This window comes from Phalaenopsis equestris, unplaced genomic scaffold (genome assembly GCF_001263595.1).
Source record: "Phalaenopsis equestris unplaced genomic scaffold, ASM126359v1 Scaffold000540, whole genome shotgun sequence".
NCBI lineage: Eukaryota > Viridiplantae > Streptophyta > Magnoliopsida > Asparagales > Orchidaceae > Phalaenopsis > Phalaenopsis equestris.
In genome coordinates this window covers 1,189,881-1,206,363 of record NW_018164980.1, presented here as the reverse complement: position 1 = coordinate 1,206,363, position 16,483 = coordinate 1,189,881, and the positions used below count along the sequence as shown (strand labels likewise).

The 16,483-nt window shown below is 36.9% G+C and overlaps 1 protein-coding gene across 1 annotated transcript in view; it reads right to left on the bottom strand.

Moving 5' to 3' along the window:
- LOC110028928 overlaps positions 1 to 16,483 on the bottom strand; it is a 67,270-nt gene that overhangs the window by 49,564 nt on the left and 1,223 nt on the right. The window contains exon 3 of the mRNA XM_020730997.1: positions 2,887 to 3,114. Coding sequence (XP_020586656.1) covers positions 2,887 to 3,114 — 228 coding nt within the window. The remainder of the gene's footprint in view (positions 1 to 2,886; positions 3,115 to 16,483) is intronic.

Sequence of the window (16,483 nt, the reverse complement as noted above, 5' to 3'; positions counted from 1 at the left end):
ACAAAAAACACAAATGGTTCCAAAACTAGAAAAAACAGAAAAATACATTAGATACTTAAATAAAAAGTCTAACAGTATCGAAATACGTAGTATCAGGTGGTTAGAGAGAGAGCCGATTTGCTCATGCCTCTGTCTCTAGTTCTAGAGAAGGGCAAGCTAATAAGCTGGTAAGATGATCGTCATTGTCAGTAGTAACCAATGTATCATCCAATATGTTCCCGAGCTGGATTCGGTCTCCATTCTTCTTCTTCCTCATCTGAATATGTTCCTGGAATACACCTGTCATTCCCCATCTGAATAATCAGTCCGATGGGGTGGTAGAGCTCAAGCAGAAGAAATACCAGCTGTAATACCCACAATAGGTTCTACTATATGTGAAGTATGAGTTGCCTCTACACCGGATACTTCCTGAAGAAGTGGAGCTACGATGTTCTCCTGATTATCAGTTTGAACACTATCATTTGTAGGTAATAGACCATCAGTATTATTTTATATGCGGTTTGAAGGTGCCAGCATCACATCACTCGCAGTAACAGTAACAACAATGTCATGGGGGGTTCCTCAGGGGCAACAGACACCTCCTGTCTGGTAGTATCGTCTCTAGGTGGAACTAAAATGTCCAGAGCAGTGGGGTTAGACCCATCCTTATTCACTTGAACCTTAGATTTCAAATTTGGATAAAACTTGTGGCATTTATCAAGGACATGACCAAACATCTTACAGTGGATACAATATGGGGGTCTGAGCTCCATGACGATTTGTTGTCACTAACCATTATGGGTTATGCCTAGCCAGACTTCAATAACATCAAGTAAAGTAATATCCTTTTCCACAAGTATTTTGGCAACTGAGGGTCTGGTTAGGTTGAAAGTTGGTAGATCTAGCTTCAAAGGATCCCCAAGGATGGCCCAAATAGAATAGAGAACCTGATGGTGAAAAAAATACAGCTTGAGACCAAATAAATTGAACTATACCGATACAGTGGGATTCTCATGATTTGGGTCGAAATCAGGAGACCAGTTGAGTAGCTTCATAGATTTACCAGCGATGTTAAAATATTTTCTGGAGAAAATCCGAGTGTAGAAATCAATACATGTCTCTCATCCATGAGACCTACTTTCCACTTTCTTGTTAATTTGAGGTCATCAAAAATTTTCCTGATAATTTCCATAGATGGGTGTCCCCACTGAAATTTCCCAATAAGAGCAAATTTGAATTTGTCAGTTAGCGTTGAAATTTCTGACGTAGAGGAAAAGAGTTATCTTCCCACCTTTTCTGCTTGCATTCATAATAAAGTGACAGTCACATGTACCAGCACGATATTCCTTATAACTTGAAAGGAAGACAACCGCCGTCTCCCCCTGAGAATTACCCACCACGTAGGCAAATGAGGAGGTTTTGTCAGGTTCAACTGAAGAAGAATGAAGCTCCATCACAGCAAAAAAATAGCCCTGCAAGTTGAGCAGAGGTAAAAAGACAAGTCCAAGTGCTGTGCAGGAACCGTAGATGAAATGCGCAGAAGACAAAACACAGGGCACGAAGTCACAGCTGGACAGAAACCGCAGCTCGATCCGCGCAGAAAAGAACCGCAGAGGCTCGAAGGTTAGCTAGAAGGCGCAAAGGAGGAGACGATGAAACCGCAGAAGCAGACGCCTAAGGATTAGCTGCTTATCAGCCCCAAACAGACAGTCAGTTTATCTGGATCAGCTACTGACCAGCAGCTTATCTGGATTAATTGCTTATCAGCCTCAAACAGACCCTTAGCCAATTATCTTAGACCAAAAGAACTAAAATGTGTGAAGATAATGAAAATTGATATGCCAAAATGTGTAAAGATGAGATATATATTACATCGAAAAGTGATGATTTTTTAAGTTGTTGATATGGCCATTGGGGTTGCCTCAATGCGCCTAATTAAGTAATTGGTTAATGTTAGCAAGCATCATCTACCGAAAAACCATGGAAGCTAACCAAAAAGTTCATGTTCCATACGCTGACCAGGCGCTGAGCATGGGGTTAAGTTTCTAGCTAGGCCGGTTGATCGAATTTTGCACTTCTAGGTGAAGGCCTTCATGTTATGTTGGAGTCATTCAATAGTAGCTTTGTTGAAGTATCTTGTCTCTAATATGAACTTTTTGAGGCGACATGCATGCTCCTCGCCATAGATTTATTTTATAACTAATTATATGCTTTTCCTTTCCATTGGCCAACTATTGCCACTCAATGGTCACAAGTGCCGCACAATGTAATCCTCCGTAACATAACACAACATTGCTATTTAGATCGATCACTACATATATGCTGACCCAATTTGGTTACTGTAACATCAGCATCTCACCAGTAGGCCTAAAAGTTCCATCAGAAAGGTAATATAGTTACTTAATTCCCAATAGTACTTGAATAAAAGCTACCACACAGCCATTTCTACTCAGGATTGGTTGTAGCAACATTTTTGTCTCTAGCAGCTTAAAACATCAAGTTTTCACAGCCACAACGTTGGCATATGCAACAAATATCTATTTAAGTAGAATGAAGTATCAATGAACAAAAATGAAAAGCAAAAAACAAAAAACAATCACTGACAGAATAAGAAACAATTTAAACCCATCAAACAGTTATTAAATGAATTGATTACATTTTAAATTATTGAAGAAACCAAAATAGACTGCATATGTTGCGCAAATACTATTCTCTCTAACAGCAAGCATTCATCAAAAGCCTTGATAACCGAAAAAAAAGTATCTAAATTCCATAATATAAGTTTGGAGATATTATGCCAGGAAATTAAAACTGATATAAAGCAAGCAATCGCACATCATTGAAAGATTTCTACCAAATAATGAGAAAATGAATGCAGCAAGTAAAAGACGCTTTGGAAAAACATACAGGATTTGGGTTGAGGAGAGACACATAAGGAATATATCACCATGTGACCAAGTCAAGGGTTTACAGACATTTCCAAAGCGTTGGCTCTTTATCCCGCAACGAGATGCCAAAACAGTAGCACGAATCAGTATATAAACAGCCAAGCTGGTATGTTGTGTTTCCAGTCCCGTTAGGAGCATTGAAGGACCGGCCACAGCACCTGCAAGCAATGCTCTCCATCCTGCAGTTCTGAATAAAATGGTAAAAAAAGTTTCTAATACACAGTAAATAAGTGAGGATAATAAAACCTATAGATTATCAGTTTTTCAAATATGATAAATTTAAGGTGACAGTCAATAGCATTTAGATATCAAGAACTAAATAGATTAAAGATGGCATTACTATATTTTACTAAAGCTGTGCTAGCTGCAATACTCACTTTAATCTCATGGTATGCGACACGTTGAGAAAAATTAACAGCAGTAATATCACAATATCTTCGTCTTAAGAAAAATTAAAGCAACAATATTTTCCGCATATAACTCCACCCAAGACACAACCCTACAAACAAAAATGAAAAGAAAATTTGCTCTATAAATCCACCGAATTCTATTGAGCGCTAGATGATGTGTTTATGTTAGTTAATGCAGCCAATTAACAAATTTCCATCACCATTAATTCACGTTAATTATATCTAACTACATTTACATGCATCTCTACTCTTCATTATATATGCCTTAACCAATTTAGTCTGCTTTGTAGGATGATATCTCATATCTTTAATTTGTGCTGCTCCCACTGTCTGTCCATTTCTATTGCTAATCCATCCTTCCAGTTTAACATATCCATTACAAAACAATTATTTTTGCACTGAATTTAGTTAGTGATTTATTTGCTGCCTAATACTAAAATAATGTAGCATAATCGATGCATGAAATTTTCTACTATTTAATCATTATATTCTTTTAATGCGCACTACTTCTTAAGGCAATTTCACATTTGAACTATTAAGCTCCCACTCAATTTAGTTGTTAATAACTTATATATACCTAATACTCAAGTCATGTAGTATGATCGATGTGAAGTCATTTAACACTACATTATATTATTGCAAGATGTTACTACTTTTAAGGCAATTTCATTTATAAACATTTTACACCATTATTCGTACAGATTCTATCTATAAGTTATGTCTTGTCTTCATTTAAGATTGAGGAAAGATTTTCGTTAATACCAGCTCAATTTAAGACAATCACCAGTAGCCACCAGATCAAAGATTCCACTACAGTATTATTATAAGGTTGGGAGCTATATGAAGGCACAAGTGCCCCATAGCAGAGGTGCCATAACATATCCACTAGATTAACATCTTCATTTGTAACATTTCCAAATGTTAAGAATGAGACCCTCGGTCAATCATTACCGATTTTGTTCATTCCATACTGACAACCAAGCACTAAGAACTTCAAAACCCTTCAAGCTTTCCATCAAACCTGAGTTGAGTGTGTAAACAATTGGCACCAAGTCCTGATAGTATGGTCTAGCATAGCCTTTCATCTCTTTAATTACTTGATTGAGGGTCAGAAACCTTCTGCAATAATTCAAACCCAGGTATCTAAGATAATCACATGATTTAATACATTTGTTGGACACCTGCAAGCTTAAAATATTTCATCTTCACAAAGATTTCGTGAATCCATATTTAGTTTTGTTACTTGTTAGAAGATTCATGGTGGTAGAGTAATATTTAATGTCTTAGCGTTGCACGAAGATCTAGCACATAAACATAAATAATTAAAAAATAGCAGGAGGAAAACCCAATTTTTTTTACGTCGAAAAATTTTGGAAAAGGGAAAAATTATAGGGTCTAACCCAGTCAATGTAATCCGCTATACGATTGTAAGTACATGGGTCAACTCTTCTCTTAAAGTGAAGAAGATGGAATTACAATGCTAATAAATACATATGCACATAGAGTTTAGCTATAATAGTTATAATTAGGCTACAAAAAATGTGTTTCTTTGTTGTGATAGCAATAGCTAAACACAAAGGACATGGTTGGTTGCTATAAAGACAGTAGTTGACATTAAAGGTTATATTTGGTGGTTGCAATAGCGGCGGTTGGTCACAGAGATCGTAGTAGAATGTTGCAATAGTGAGTGACAATATAAGTCATAGTTGGTAGCTGCAAGAGCGTCAGTTGGCCAGATAGGCTAGAGTAGGAAGCTGCAAAAGTAAGAAGCCACATAGGACGTATTTGGTAGTTGCAAGAGCGTCAGTTAACCATAGAGGTCATAATAAGAAGCCGCAACAATAACTGACCACATAGGCTTTAATTGATCACATAAGTCGTAGTTGGTAGTTGCAGTAATATTAGTTGACCACAAAGTTCGTAGATGGAAACTACGGTAGCAGTTAATCATATATATTAAAGCTGATCATATAGGTTGTAATTGGTAGCTACAGTAGTGTCAGTTGGTGATAAAGAACGAATTTGAAAGTTGTAGAACCAATTAGTCATATAAGTCCTAATTGGTAGCTACAGTAACGACATTTGGTGAAAAAGGTCATGTTAGAAACTTCAATAATAGTTAGTCATATAAGAGGTAAATTATCGTATAAGTTATAACTGGTAGCTATAGTAGCGTCACCTAGTCACAGAGGTCATAATTGAAAATTATAGTAGCAATTAGTCATATAGGTCATAGTTAGTAGCTACGGTTGCATCAGTTGGCCACATAAGTCATTGTGAGAAACTACAGTAGTAAATAGCCACAAGGGTTGCAGTTGGTGCTTCGTCGGTTGGTGGTTGCAAACATTATCTTTGGTTTACTATTGTAAACCAGAACACTTGTCAATATACGACAAATAGAATAACTTCAGAAATCTGAAAGTTGCAGTATTTTGAACACGGCGGTCATAAGCAGTTGTCACCATGAGTTATTATCGGATCTTCAATGTGGCGTTATTGTTTACACCAAATTCGAGATACATTATTACAATGTATTTGGAATACGTCGTTACACTGTCTTTGAGATACATCGTTACATTGTATTCAAGATACATCATTATGTATAAAAGTTCAAGGGCTTGCATTCAAGGGCTGCTGACGGGGGTCCACAGTGGCCGGCAAACAAAGATCGACAGTGGTCAACAACTATGGAGGCTGGGAGTTCTCGTCAAGACTTCAATATAGTGTTATTAGTTACATTGCATTTGGGATACGTCGTTACATTGTATTCACAATACGTCGTTACATTGTATTCAAGATTCGTTGTTAGCTAGCAAAGTTTTTCGATGGCAACAAACAGAGGCGGCCAACAAGCGATGGTCTATAGTAGGCAAGGACGGAGGCTAAGAATTATTGTTGAGACCTCAGTACAACGTTATTCATTACACCGCATTTAGGATACGTTGTTACACCGCATTTAGGATACGTCGTTACATCATATTCGATATACGTTATTGCACCGTATTAGAGATACATGATTACAATGTAATTGAAATAAGGCATAAATTCCAAAGATGTCATTATACCGTATTCAAGATACATCATTATGTATAAAAGTTCGCAGATGGCGGCAAATAGGGGAGGTCAACAATAGGTGGCTAATGGGAGGTGTTTGATGTTAGTCGGCGATCATGGAGGCCAGGAGTTATAGTCGGTACTTCAATGTTGTATTTTCATTATATTTGATTTGGGATACATCGTTATACCATATTCAGGATACGTCGTTACATAGTATTTGACATACAATATTAGCTAGTAGAGTTCGTTGACGCAAAGAGCAGGGGTGGCAGATGGTGCTCGACAGTTGTCGATGGTTGGTGGCGACGGTAATGGGTGGCTATTGAGGCTAAGAGTTGTCGTTGGAACTTTAATACGATATTATTCGTTGCACCTCATTTGAGATATGTCGTTACGCCAAATTTGAGATATGTCGTTGAGGTCGGTGGTGGTCGACGGCGGCCAATGAGCAGTGGTCGACGGTGTAAGATCCGAAAAAATATATATAATTTTTTTCTTTCCTTTTTCATCTCCATCACAATTACCTTTCTTTTCTTGACCATTACCGAATTACCAAACTTAAATCTTTCCTTTTCACTCTTCCCACCTCCTCCTGCCGCCTTTCCTATTTGCCCGATAAGCACCAACTTCACTTCCTATAAATCAGGGTCGAAGCATCCTCATTTGCTCCCCCTACTCTCCCGATCTCCCCATCCCCGCTCTCTCCCGGTCTCCCTCGAAACCATTGCCTTCCACCGAAACCCCGCGATCCAGTTGCAGTTGGAGCTAACAGAGATGGCAACAAGGGGTGTAGAATGCAGAGACCATCAAATCTTCTCCTCCTACTCCGCTTCAATCCGAAAAAAAGGTAACCATCATCTGTCTCTGTTTTTCCTCACCCGCGCACGCTTCTGCTCCTTTTTTTTAACCGAGATTTAGGCAAAATTGGAGGAGAATCAGTATTTAAGAATATTATAGGATTTTTTATGTCATTTTATTTATTAAATCTTCAAGCATTATGGAAATCCTTCAAAACTTGATTTAATTAATAGAAGTTCTATTTTCTTCTCATATCATAATAAAACCAAAACAAAAAATATTATTCTGACAATAATAATAGTATTAATAACACTCAATTAGGTCGAACCTAACTTAATGAATAAATAAGTTTAATTGTTTAATAATTCTACTTTTAATCGGTATAGGATCCATATTTAAAACGTTGAATTTATAGAAGTGTCACCTTGCATCCTCAAGGTAAGTAAATGTTGTTTATTAAAGGATAAATGTATCATTCCTAGTTAAAGGCGTTAATCCTTATTAATTGTGGTACATGCATAGCTACTATATAAGGTTGTCAGTCATACCCTGATTCTTCAATTATAATTATTATGTTTCATTTTTATATGTTTCTATTATAGCTCATATTGAAGCAACCAACTACCTAAATGTATTAATGCAAAACTTCCTCGGTATTTAATTTTAATTCTGCATTATGATGCTTTCTTTTTCTGCACTTGTGTGAATTTGCATTTCATATCACAAGGCTGCATGAAATACTATAACTTTAACAATTTGGCATGCTTGTGTGTGATAGTGTATAGGTCGGTAAAACCCTTTTGGATTTTGGCTAGTCAGGCCAACGGGCCCACATAGTGATGACTCTATAGGAAATCCTCAAGCTTCCTTGGGTTAGTATTTGACATTCTCAATTTCAAGGTGTCTGTTAAAACTGACTATATAAATATAAATGAAAACATAATAATAAAAAACTTAACGAAAAATACTTTCATGTTTTCATATGGAATGCATAATTGATATTTACCCCTCATGTCGGTCTTACAGCGTTACATACGCATATAGTGATTCTTCCTTATTTGTTGTCCATGTTGCATGTCATATTCTTCGAAAAGTTATTTATTTTCTTTTTTGGGTCTGGGTAGTTTTTCTCTATTACCTGTATTTTTTGAATCAACTAAATATATATTTTCAGTCCAGGTTGTATCATTGAAATTTCAGAACTAATAAAATTCACATTTTCTTTTTATTTGCAATGTAAGTCCTTTGTAAATACAAAACAGGTTTCTTTCATTTCATCATGTCCTGCATCGCAGGGGTGTACCGTCTCCCAGACTGGAATGTGATAGAGTGGTATCAGCCATATTTTATATTTAACCTTTCTTGACCTTGCATCTCCTATCTCGACTTCTTAGAATTGAGTTAGGCATAAGTTATTCGCGTAAGTCGGTATTAAACTGATTTTGATTATGCGCTTCTTTCAATTGTTTAGAATAGCTCCAAAAATAAGAAGAGATGCAGCTACTCGTGGAAAAGGAGTCTAGAGAGCAACCATAAATCGGGTGCCTATTCCTAGGGGACTTCGCTCCCCTAAATCATCGTCGTACTGATTCGGCTCAAACCATCGAGACTGTTGGAGCACAAAATTTCAACTTGGCAACTATCGTGGAGGTGATAACACAGAATAACCAAGCATTACAAGCTAACTTTGCAGCACAAATTACACAAGCGGTTCAAGCTATCCAGCAAGCTAACCAGCAGTACAAGTCACTCAACCAGTTCCACCAGGGGCCGCCATCGAAACATAGCCCGATCAATAAATGACGATGGCTAATGCGAGTAGTATCGATCGAGTGATGGACCAATATCTGAAAACACGTGCTCCTACCTTCAATGCACGGTGGACCCAATCGAAACTGATGCATGGCTCCATGGTATCGAGAAGAGACTTAAAAAAATAAAGTGTCATGAAGACCGCAAGGTAGACATTGCGAGTTTCCAGTTGTGCTAAGGAGCAGATGATTGGTGGGAAAGTCACCGTCGTAACACTTTTGGACCTGATGCAGTAGCATCCTAGGCGGTTTTCAAAAGATTATTTCTGGAACAATATTTCCCTATGGCGAACAAAGCCACGCACATGAATGACTTGAGGAAGCTGGAGAAAACGACAAAAACCGTTCGGGAGAAGGAGATGCAATTTGTTGGGATCGCCCATTTCATCCTAGTAATTAAGCATCATAAAGATCATAAAATATATCATCTACTAGTTAGTTTGAGAGAAGACATTCGAAGGTGTCAATTGGCGGTCAAGTGCACGAACTGGTGGATCGAACTATTCATGCGGAGATGTAGATCAATGTTTGCGAGGAAAAGCATGCCGGTAAGTGGAAGAATTCAGATACACAAGCTAACGGGAGTTCCTAAAAAAACAGCATCAAGATCACCCGACACAGAAGTTTAAAACAAATCCTAAATGCACTCTTCGTGAGAAATGACATTCTAGAACTTGTAATTTGATCATCGGAAAATGCTTCAATTATTGTAGTATTGAGCATAAAGCTGTGAATTGTCCCATTAGAGTTCATGGTCAGTTGCAAGCGACAAACACCCAGGAAAATAATTTCAAGTCTTATCACAAGAGTAAGTGGCATAAATCAAATGAAGGACAATTTCAAAAGCATCAAGAAAAAGGTCAAGCGAGTAGAACTATTTTCAGCCTCAATAATAACAGCAACAAATGATGGTGTCTCAACCGTATCAGCAATGTCCTCCAACACCACAATATCAGCAGTATTAGCAACCTCAACAGTCACCACTGATGTAACAACAACCCTCAATGGTACAATACCAGCCTAAGCAAGCTCACGCTCCGGACAAGCCCAGATAGGAGATTCCACTGCGTGCATTTGCTATGACATAAGAAGAGGCTCATGAAGCCTTTGATGTGATTACAGGTATCATCCTTATTTTAAAGCAAACGACAAGGGAATTATTTCACCTAGGAGCAACTCATTCATTCATATCAAACAAATTTGCATTTGGTGCATTGATTTCTCCATTACAATCACTCTGTCATCTGACTCACCTGTGATTGTTACTCAGTGTGTTCGTGATTATGACATAATCATTAATGACATACATATGTCTGCTACTCTCATAGTACTTCCACTAGATGAATTTGATGTAATCTTGAGTACAGACTGGCTAGTCAAATATCATGCAATTATCGATTATCATAAGAGACGGGTCAATTTTTGCATACCTAGCTCAATTCCCATTTGCTTCAAAGGTAGTAAATGAGTCATTTCTTGTCTAATTTCGGCAATTAAGGCTTATAAGTTGATACCCCATGGATGTGTCGGCTATATAGCTCATGTAATTGATTCTGAGAAATCCAGCATTACCGTATATAGCATCCCAGTGGTTCAAGAATTTGTTGATGTATGTCCGGAAGATTTGCCTGGCTTATCACCGAATCGTGAGATCGAGTTTATCGTAGACCCACTTCCAAGGACCACACCAATTTCTAAAGCACCAAATCAGATGGCCACTGTAGAACTCAAAGAGCTCAAAATCCAATTACAAGAATTGCTTGATAAAGAATTCATCTAGCCCAGTGTTTCACCTTGGGGAGCACCAGTTCTGTTAATGAAGAAGAAAGATAGAAGCATAAGGATGTGCATTGACTACAGAAAATTGAATAAGGTTACCGCGAAGAACAAGTATCCACTACCTCATATAGATGATTTGTTCAATCAAATACAAGGTTCTTCAGTGTTTTTCAAGGTTGATCTCCGATCGGGCTACCATCAGTTGAAGATCAAGGATGAAGATGTCTCAAAGACTGTTTTTCAATCTCAATATAGGCACTATGAATTTTTAGTAATGTAATTTGGTTTAACTAACGTCCCTCCTACCTTTATGGATTTGATTACCCGAGTTTTTGAGCCCTATTTGGATCAATTCATTATGGCCTTCATCGGTGATATTTTGGTTTACTCCAAGAATGAAGAGGAGCGTGCCCAACATCTCAGAGTAACACTGAATAATCTTCGAGAGAATAAGTTTTATGTCAAATTCTTTAAGTGTGTATTTTGGCTTCAAAAAGTGGCATTTTTGGGGCGCATTGTTAGTGCAACTGTAATTTCTGCGTATCCTACTAAGATTAAAGCAATGATGGATTGACTGATGCCAAGCAACGTCACTGAGAATGGTAGTTTCCTCAGATTAGCTGGATACTATCGGTTTGTTGAAGGTTTCTCTCGCATTGCTGCACTTTTGTCCAAGTTGACTCAAAAGGATGTTAAGTTCGAATGGTTTGATGCCTATGAGCAAAGTTTCCACAAACTCGAAAATTACTTGGTAACAACCCCAATCTCATCATTCCCTTTAATATAGATGGATTTTACTTCTACAGCAAGGTTTCGCATCAATGATTAGGGTGTGTTCTAATGCAACATGACAAGGTTGTAGCTTATGCCTCAAGACAACTCAAGGTGCCTGAAAGGAACTATCCTACCCACGACTTGGAGCTAGCTGCAGTTATTTTTGCACTAAAGATTTGGAGGCACTACCTTTATAGATTTTGTTGTGAAGTCTTCATCGATCATAAAAGCTTAATGTATATTTTCATCCAAAATGAGTTGAACTTGAGACAAAGACGATGACTCGAGTTGATGAAGGACTATGACTTGGAGATTCGGTATCAACCTGGTAAGGCAAATACAGTCGCAGATGCTTTAAGCAGAAAGTCTTCTACATGCACTATGGATGGTCACTTAGAAGCAAGAGTTAGCAAAGGAGTTGGAGTGACTTCAGCTCAAGATAGTTTCGATAAGAGCTACTTCTAGCATTTATCAACTATCGGTCCAGCCTAAACTAGTGGACCGTGTTCGCGCAGCTCAGATGATGGAAGCAGACTTACTATAGCTTAGAAAACAAACAAAGAATGGATCGAAGCCAGAGTTTAGTATTGATCGAGGTGACACTTTAGTTTCAAGATCGGTTGTGTGTCTCAGATCAGGATGAACTTCGACATGAGTTACTCCGTGAGGTACATTCTACGTCATATTCTACTTATCCGAAAAGTACTAAGATGTATCAAGAACTTAAAAAATTATTTTGGTGACCAGGTATGAAAAACACTATAGCTGAGTTTGCAGTTAAGTGTGTGACATGTCAGATGGTTAAGACAGAATATCAAAGACCTGATGGTCTATTGCAACCCCTCCCCATTCCATAATGGATTTTGTGGTTGGATTACTAAGATCGAAGTAAGGACATGATGTTATTTGGGTTGTGGTTGATAGATTAACAAAGTCGGCTCATTTTCTACCAATCAAGCATACCTATTTAGTAGATAAATTAGCAAGATCTACATAAACATCATTTGATTGCATTGAGTTCCAACTATCATTGTCTCGAATTGAGATGGAAGATTTACTTCCAGGCTACGGACACAAGTGCAAGAAGCTATGAGCACGAGATTAAGCTTCATTACTGTTTTTCATCCTCAGACAGATGGGCGGTCGGAGCGTACCATTCAGACCATAGAAGACTTGTTGAGAGCTTGCATTTTGGACTTCGGAGGTAGCTGGGAAGACTACATTTCGTTGATAGAATTTGCTCATAACAATAGCTTCTAGGCTAGTATCAGCATGGCACCATACGAAGCACTTTATGGCAGAAAGTGTACATCCCTAATATATTGGTTGGACGTCGGTGAGAGACAAATATTTGGACCACAACCAGAGGATCAAGCTACGAAGAAAGTTCTTCAGATCTGAGATCGATTAATCAGGATCGTCAAAAGGAGTATTTCGACCCAAATCACTGAGAGATTGAATTCAAAGTCAGTGATCATGTTTTTCTGAAGGTTTCACTTATGCGTGAAGTTTACACGATTTGACCAGACTGGAAAGCTTCAACGTCATTTCATTGGTCCTTTTGAGGTATTCGAGAAAGTCAAAAAGTTTCGTACCGTTTGGCTCTTCCTCCAAAACTTACAGAAGTACACAATGTTTTCCATGTATCTCTACTTCGACGTTAAGTAATGATTCTCATATTATTCGGTATGAGCCATTGGTGATTTGAGAATACTTAAGTAATGAAGAAGTGTCATATTGTATCTTGGAGCGAGAATTTTTCGACAGCTTCGCCGCTGATCAATTCCTTTTGTTAGAGTACTTTGAAAGAACCAGTCAGAACTTGAAGCAACTAAGGAGATTGAAGAAGAGATAATCGCGAAGTACCCGTATCTGTTCCAAAATTAATGTATAAATTTGAGAACCAAATTCTTTTAAGGAGGATAGTATTGAAGATCCGAAAAAAAAATGTGATTTAAGAAAGATCCAAAATTTCTTACCTTTTTTTTTTTTCTCTAATGTGATTTCCTTCCTTTTCTTGACTGCTATCGACATACCAAACTTAGATCTTTCCTTCTCACTCTTCCCACCGCCTTCTACCACCTTCCCTATTAGTCCGATAAGCACTGACTTCGGTCCCTATAAATCACGAAGGGTAGGGTTTGCAACACGCATCCTCCTCACACGCTCCCCCTCTTCTCCTGATCTCCCTATCCCCACTCTATCCCAATTTCACTTAAAACCATTGCCTTCCACCGAAACCATGGGATCTAGTCACGATTGGAGCTAACAAAGAAGGCAACCAGGGTCGTAGCTTGCAGAGATCATCGAATCTTCTCCTCCTGCTCCGCTCCAACCTGAAAGGAAGGTAACCATCATCTGCCTCTGTTTTTTGTCAACCGCACAAGCATATGCTCAATTTTTTTTTAATGAAGAGCCAGTATTTAAGAAGATTATAGGATTTTTTTTAAAATGATGTCATTTTATTTATTAAATCATTAGGTATTCTGTAAATCCCTCAAAACTTGATTTAATTACTAGAAATTCTATTTTTTTTCTTATATCATAATAAAACCAAAACAAAAAATATTATTCTAGCAATCATAATAGTATCAATAACAGTCAATTGGGTCGAACCTAATTTAATAAATAAATAAGTTTAATTCTTTAATAATTTTACTTTTACTTAGTGTAGGATCTATATTCAAACTGTCGAATTTTTAGAAGTGGCACATTTCCGCCTCGAGGTAATTAATTGTTATTTATTGAAGGATAAACGTACCCTTTCTAGTTAGAAGTGTTAATCCCTGTTAATTGTGATAGATGCATAGCTATTATATATGATTGTCGGTCATACCTTAATTCTTCAATTATAATTATTATGTTTCATTTTTATATGTTTCTATTATCGCTCATTTTGAAGCAACCAACTGCCTAAATGTATTAATGCAAAATTTCCTGCATATTTGATATAATCTTGCAACATGATAATTTCTTTTTCTACACTTGTATGAATTCGCATGTCATATCACAAGCCTGCATGAAATATTATAACTTTAGCACGTTATACTTATGAAAACAATTTGGCAAGCTTGTGTGTGATGGTGTGTATGTCGATAGAACTCTTTTGAATTTTGGCTAGTCGGACCGACATAATGACGACTCTATAGGAAATCATCGGGTTTCCTTATGTTAGTATTTAACCATCCCTGTTTCAGTGTTTATTAAAATCGACTATATAAATAAAAATGAAAATATAATAATGAGAAACTTAATGGAAAATGTTTGCATTATTTCATATGGGATGCATAATTCATATTTATCCCTCATGTTGGTCTTACAATGTTACATACACATATAGTGATTCTTCCTTAATTATTGTCCATGTTGCAAGCCTCATTCTCCTTGTCCTTTATGTTTTAATAAATAGATGTTATTTACTGAGTTTTTCAAACTCATTCTTGATATTTTTGCATCACAGATTCTATTCAGCCGCTAGTAGGACCGTCTCCACTGAAGCAAGTTTTTCAGTTCTAGTTTCTCAGTTTTGGAATTTTTCTATAGTTGTTTTAGCTATTTATTTTCTTTGTTGAGTCTGAGCAGTTATTCTCTGTTGTTATTTATGTTTTGATTCAAATAAATTTCTATTTTCAGTTTAACTTATATCATTAAACTTTCGTAATTAATAAAATTTACATTTCCTATTTATTTGCAATGCAAATCTTTTTTTGCAAATACAAAACAAGTTCATTTCATCACTCACTGCATCGTCGGGTGTACCGCCATCCAGAATTGGGGTGTGACAAGCGGCTACGAAAACTAGAAGTTATCATCGGGTCTTCGGTCCATAGTCGCATTCAAATTCAACTCTTTCTCCCCCTCCAAGTAAAGATAGTGGGACTATTTATAGGCTTCAAAGGAAGGAGATTTTAATCTTTTGGCAAATAACCTCCCGTAACCACTTGATGGGATGACCCATGTTCATTCCCTTTATGCTAGAGATTTTTTTTGATGATTTAAGGGTCTTAATGACCTCAAAATTAAGGAAGCTTAGGCATGTTGATTCTTTTCTCATCAAGATTCTTGATTTGAATATAAATGTCAAAATTGGAGTTCATTTGACCATCTAATTAAAAATTTAAAACCTCCAAAAGTGTTGTATTGGCTTGATCTAGACTTTATTGGACTTGGATTGGAAAAATTTTGGTATCATTATATTTGTCTTGTCGAAATGGTCAGTTTGACTATAAATTTGTTGAAATTGGAGCCTTGAATGATATTTAACTTGGATATGAAATATTTCTTGTTAAAAAAAATGCCTTAAGATTCACGCAGATTGATAAAAAATTGTTGATGATGTGACAAATATAATCTCAATTAATACTACAATCTTCCTCTATGTCTTAATGTGCAATTTAGTTGTGCAGGTACAATAACTTTGCATCATTGTTGTGAGGGATATATAAATTATATGTTCAAATATTTTATGATTATAATATAAGTCAAAACAGTTCGGGGTCCTAAATAAATCAGTTGAATAAGAAGAGCAATGAACCCTCCAAGCTCACCATAAACTCGCTATACTCACTATGAATTTTCCAAGATCATTATGAACTTGCAAGCCCCATCATGAATTTGCCAAGTTCATCAAGAGCTCACTAGGATCACATAAATTGCCAAAACTATAATGCTGAAATAGACAAAGTCAAGTTGAACTCACTGAAGTAAGATTACAGTTGTTAAAAGGATGTTAAATTTGCCAAGAGCTTTGAGGCCTCCCTGTCTCTAAAAGCTACTCGTCAGAATTTCACCAAGCTAATCAGTAACTTCATCCAGATGTGGCTTCAGCGAATTGCCAATATAAATTTCAATTATTTTGGCCAAATGTCTTATCTACTTTAATGGTAAACAGCTGTTAAGTCTAGCTATATATATATATATATATATA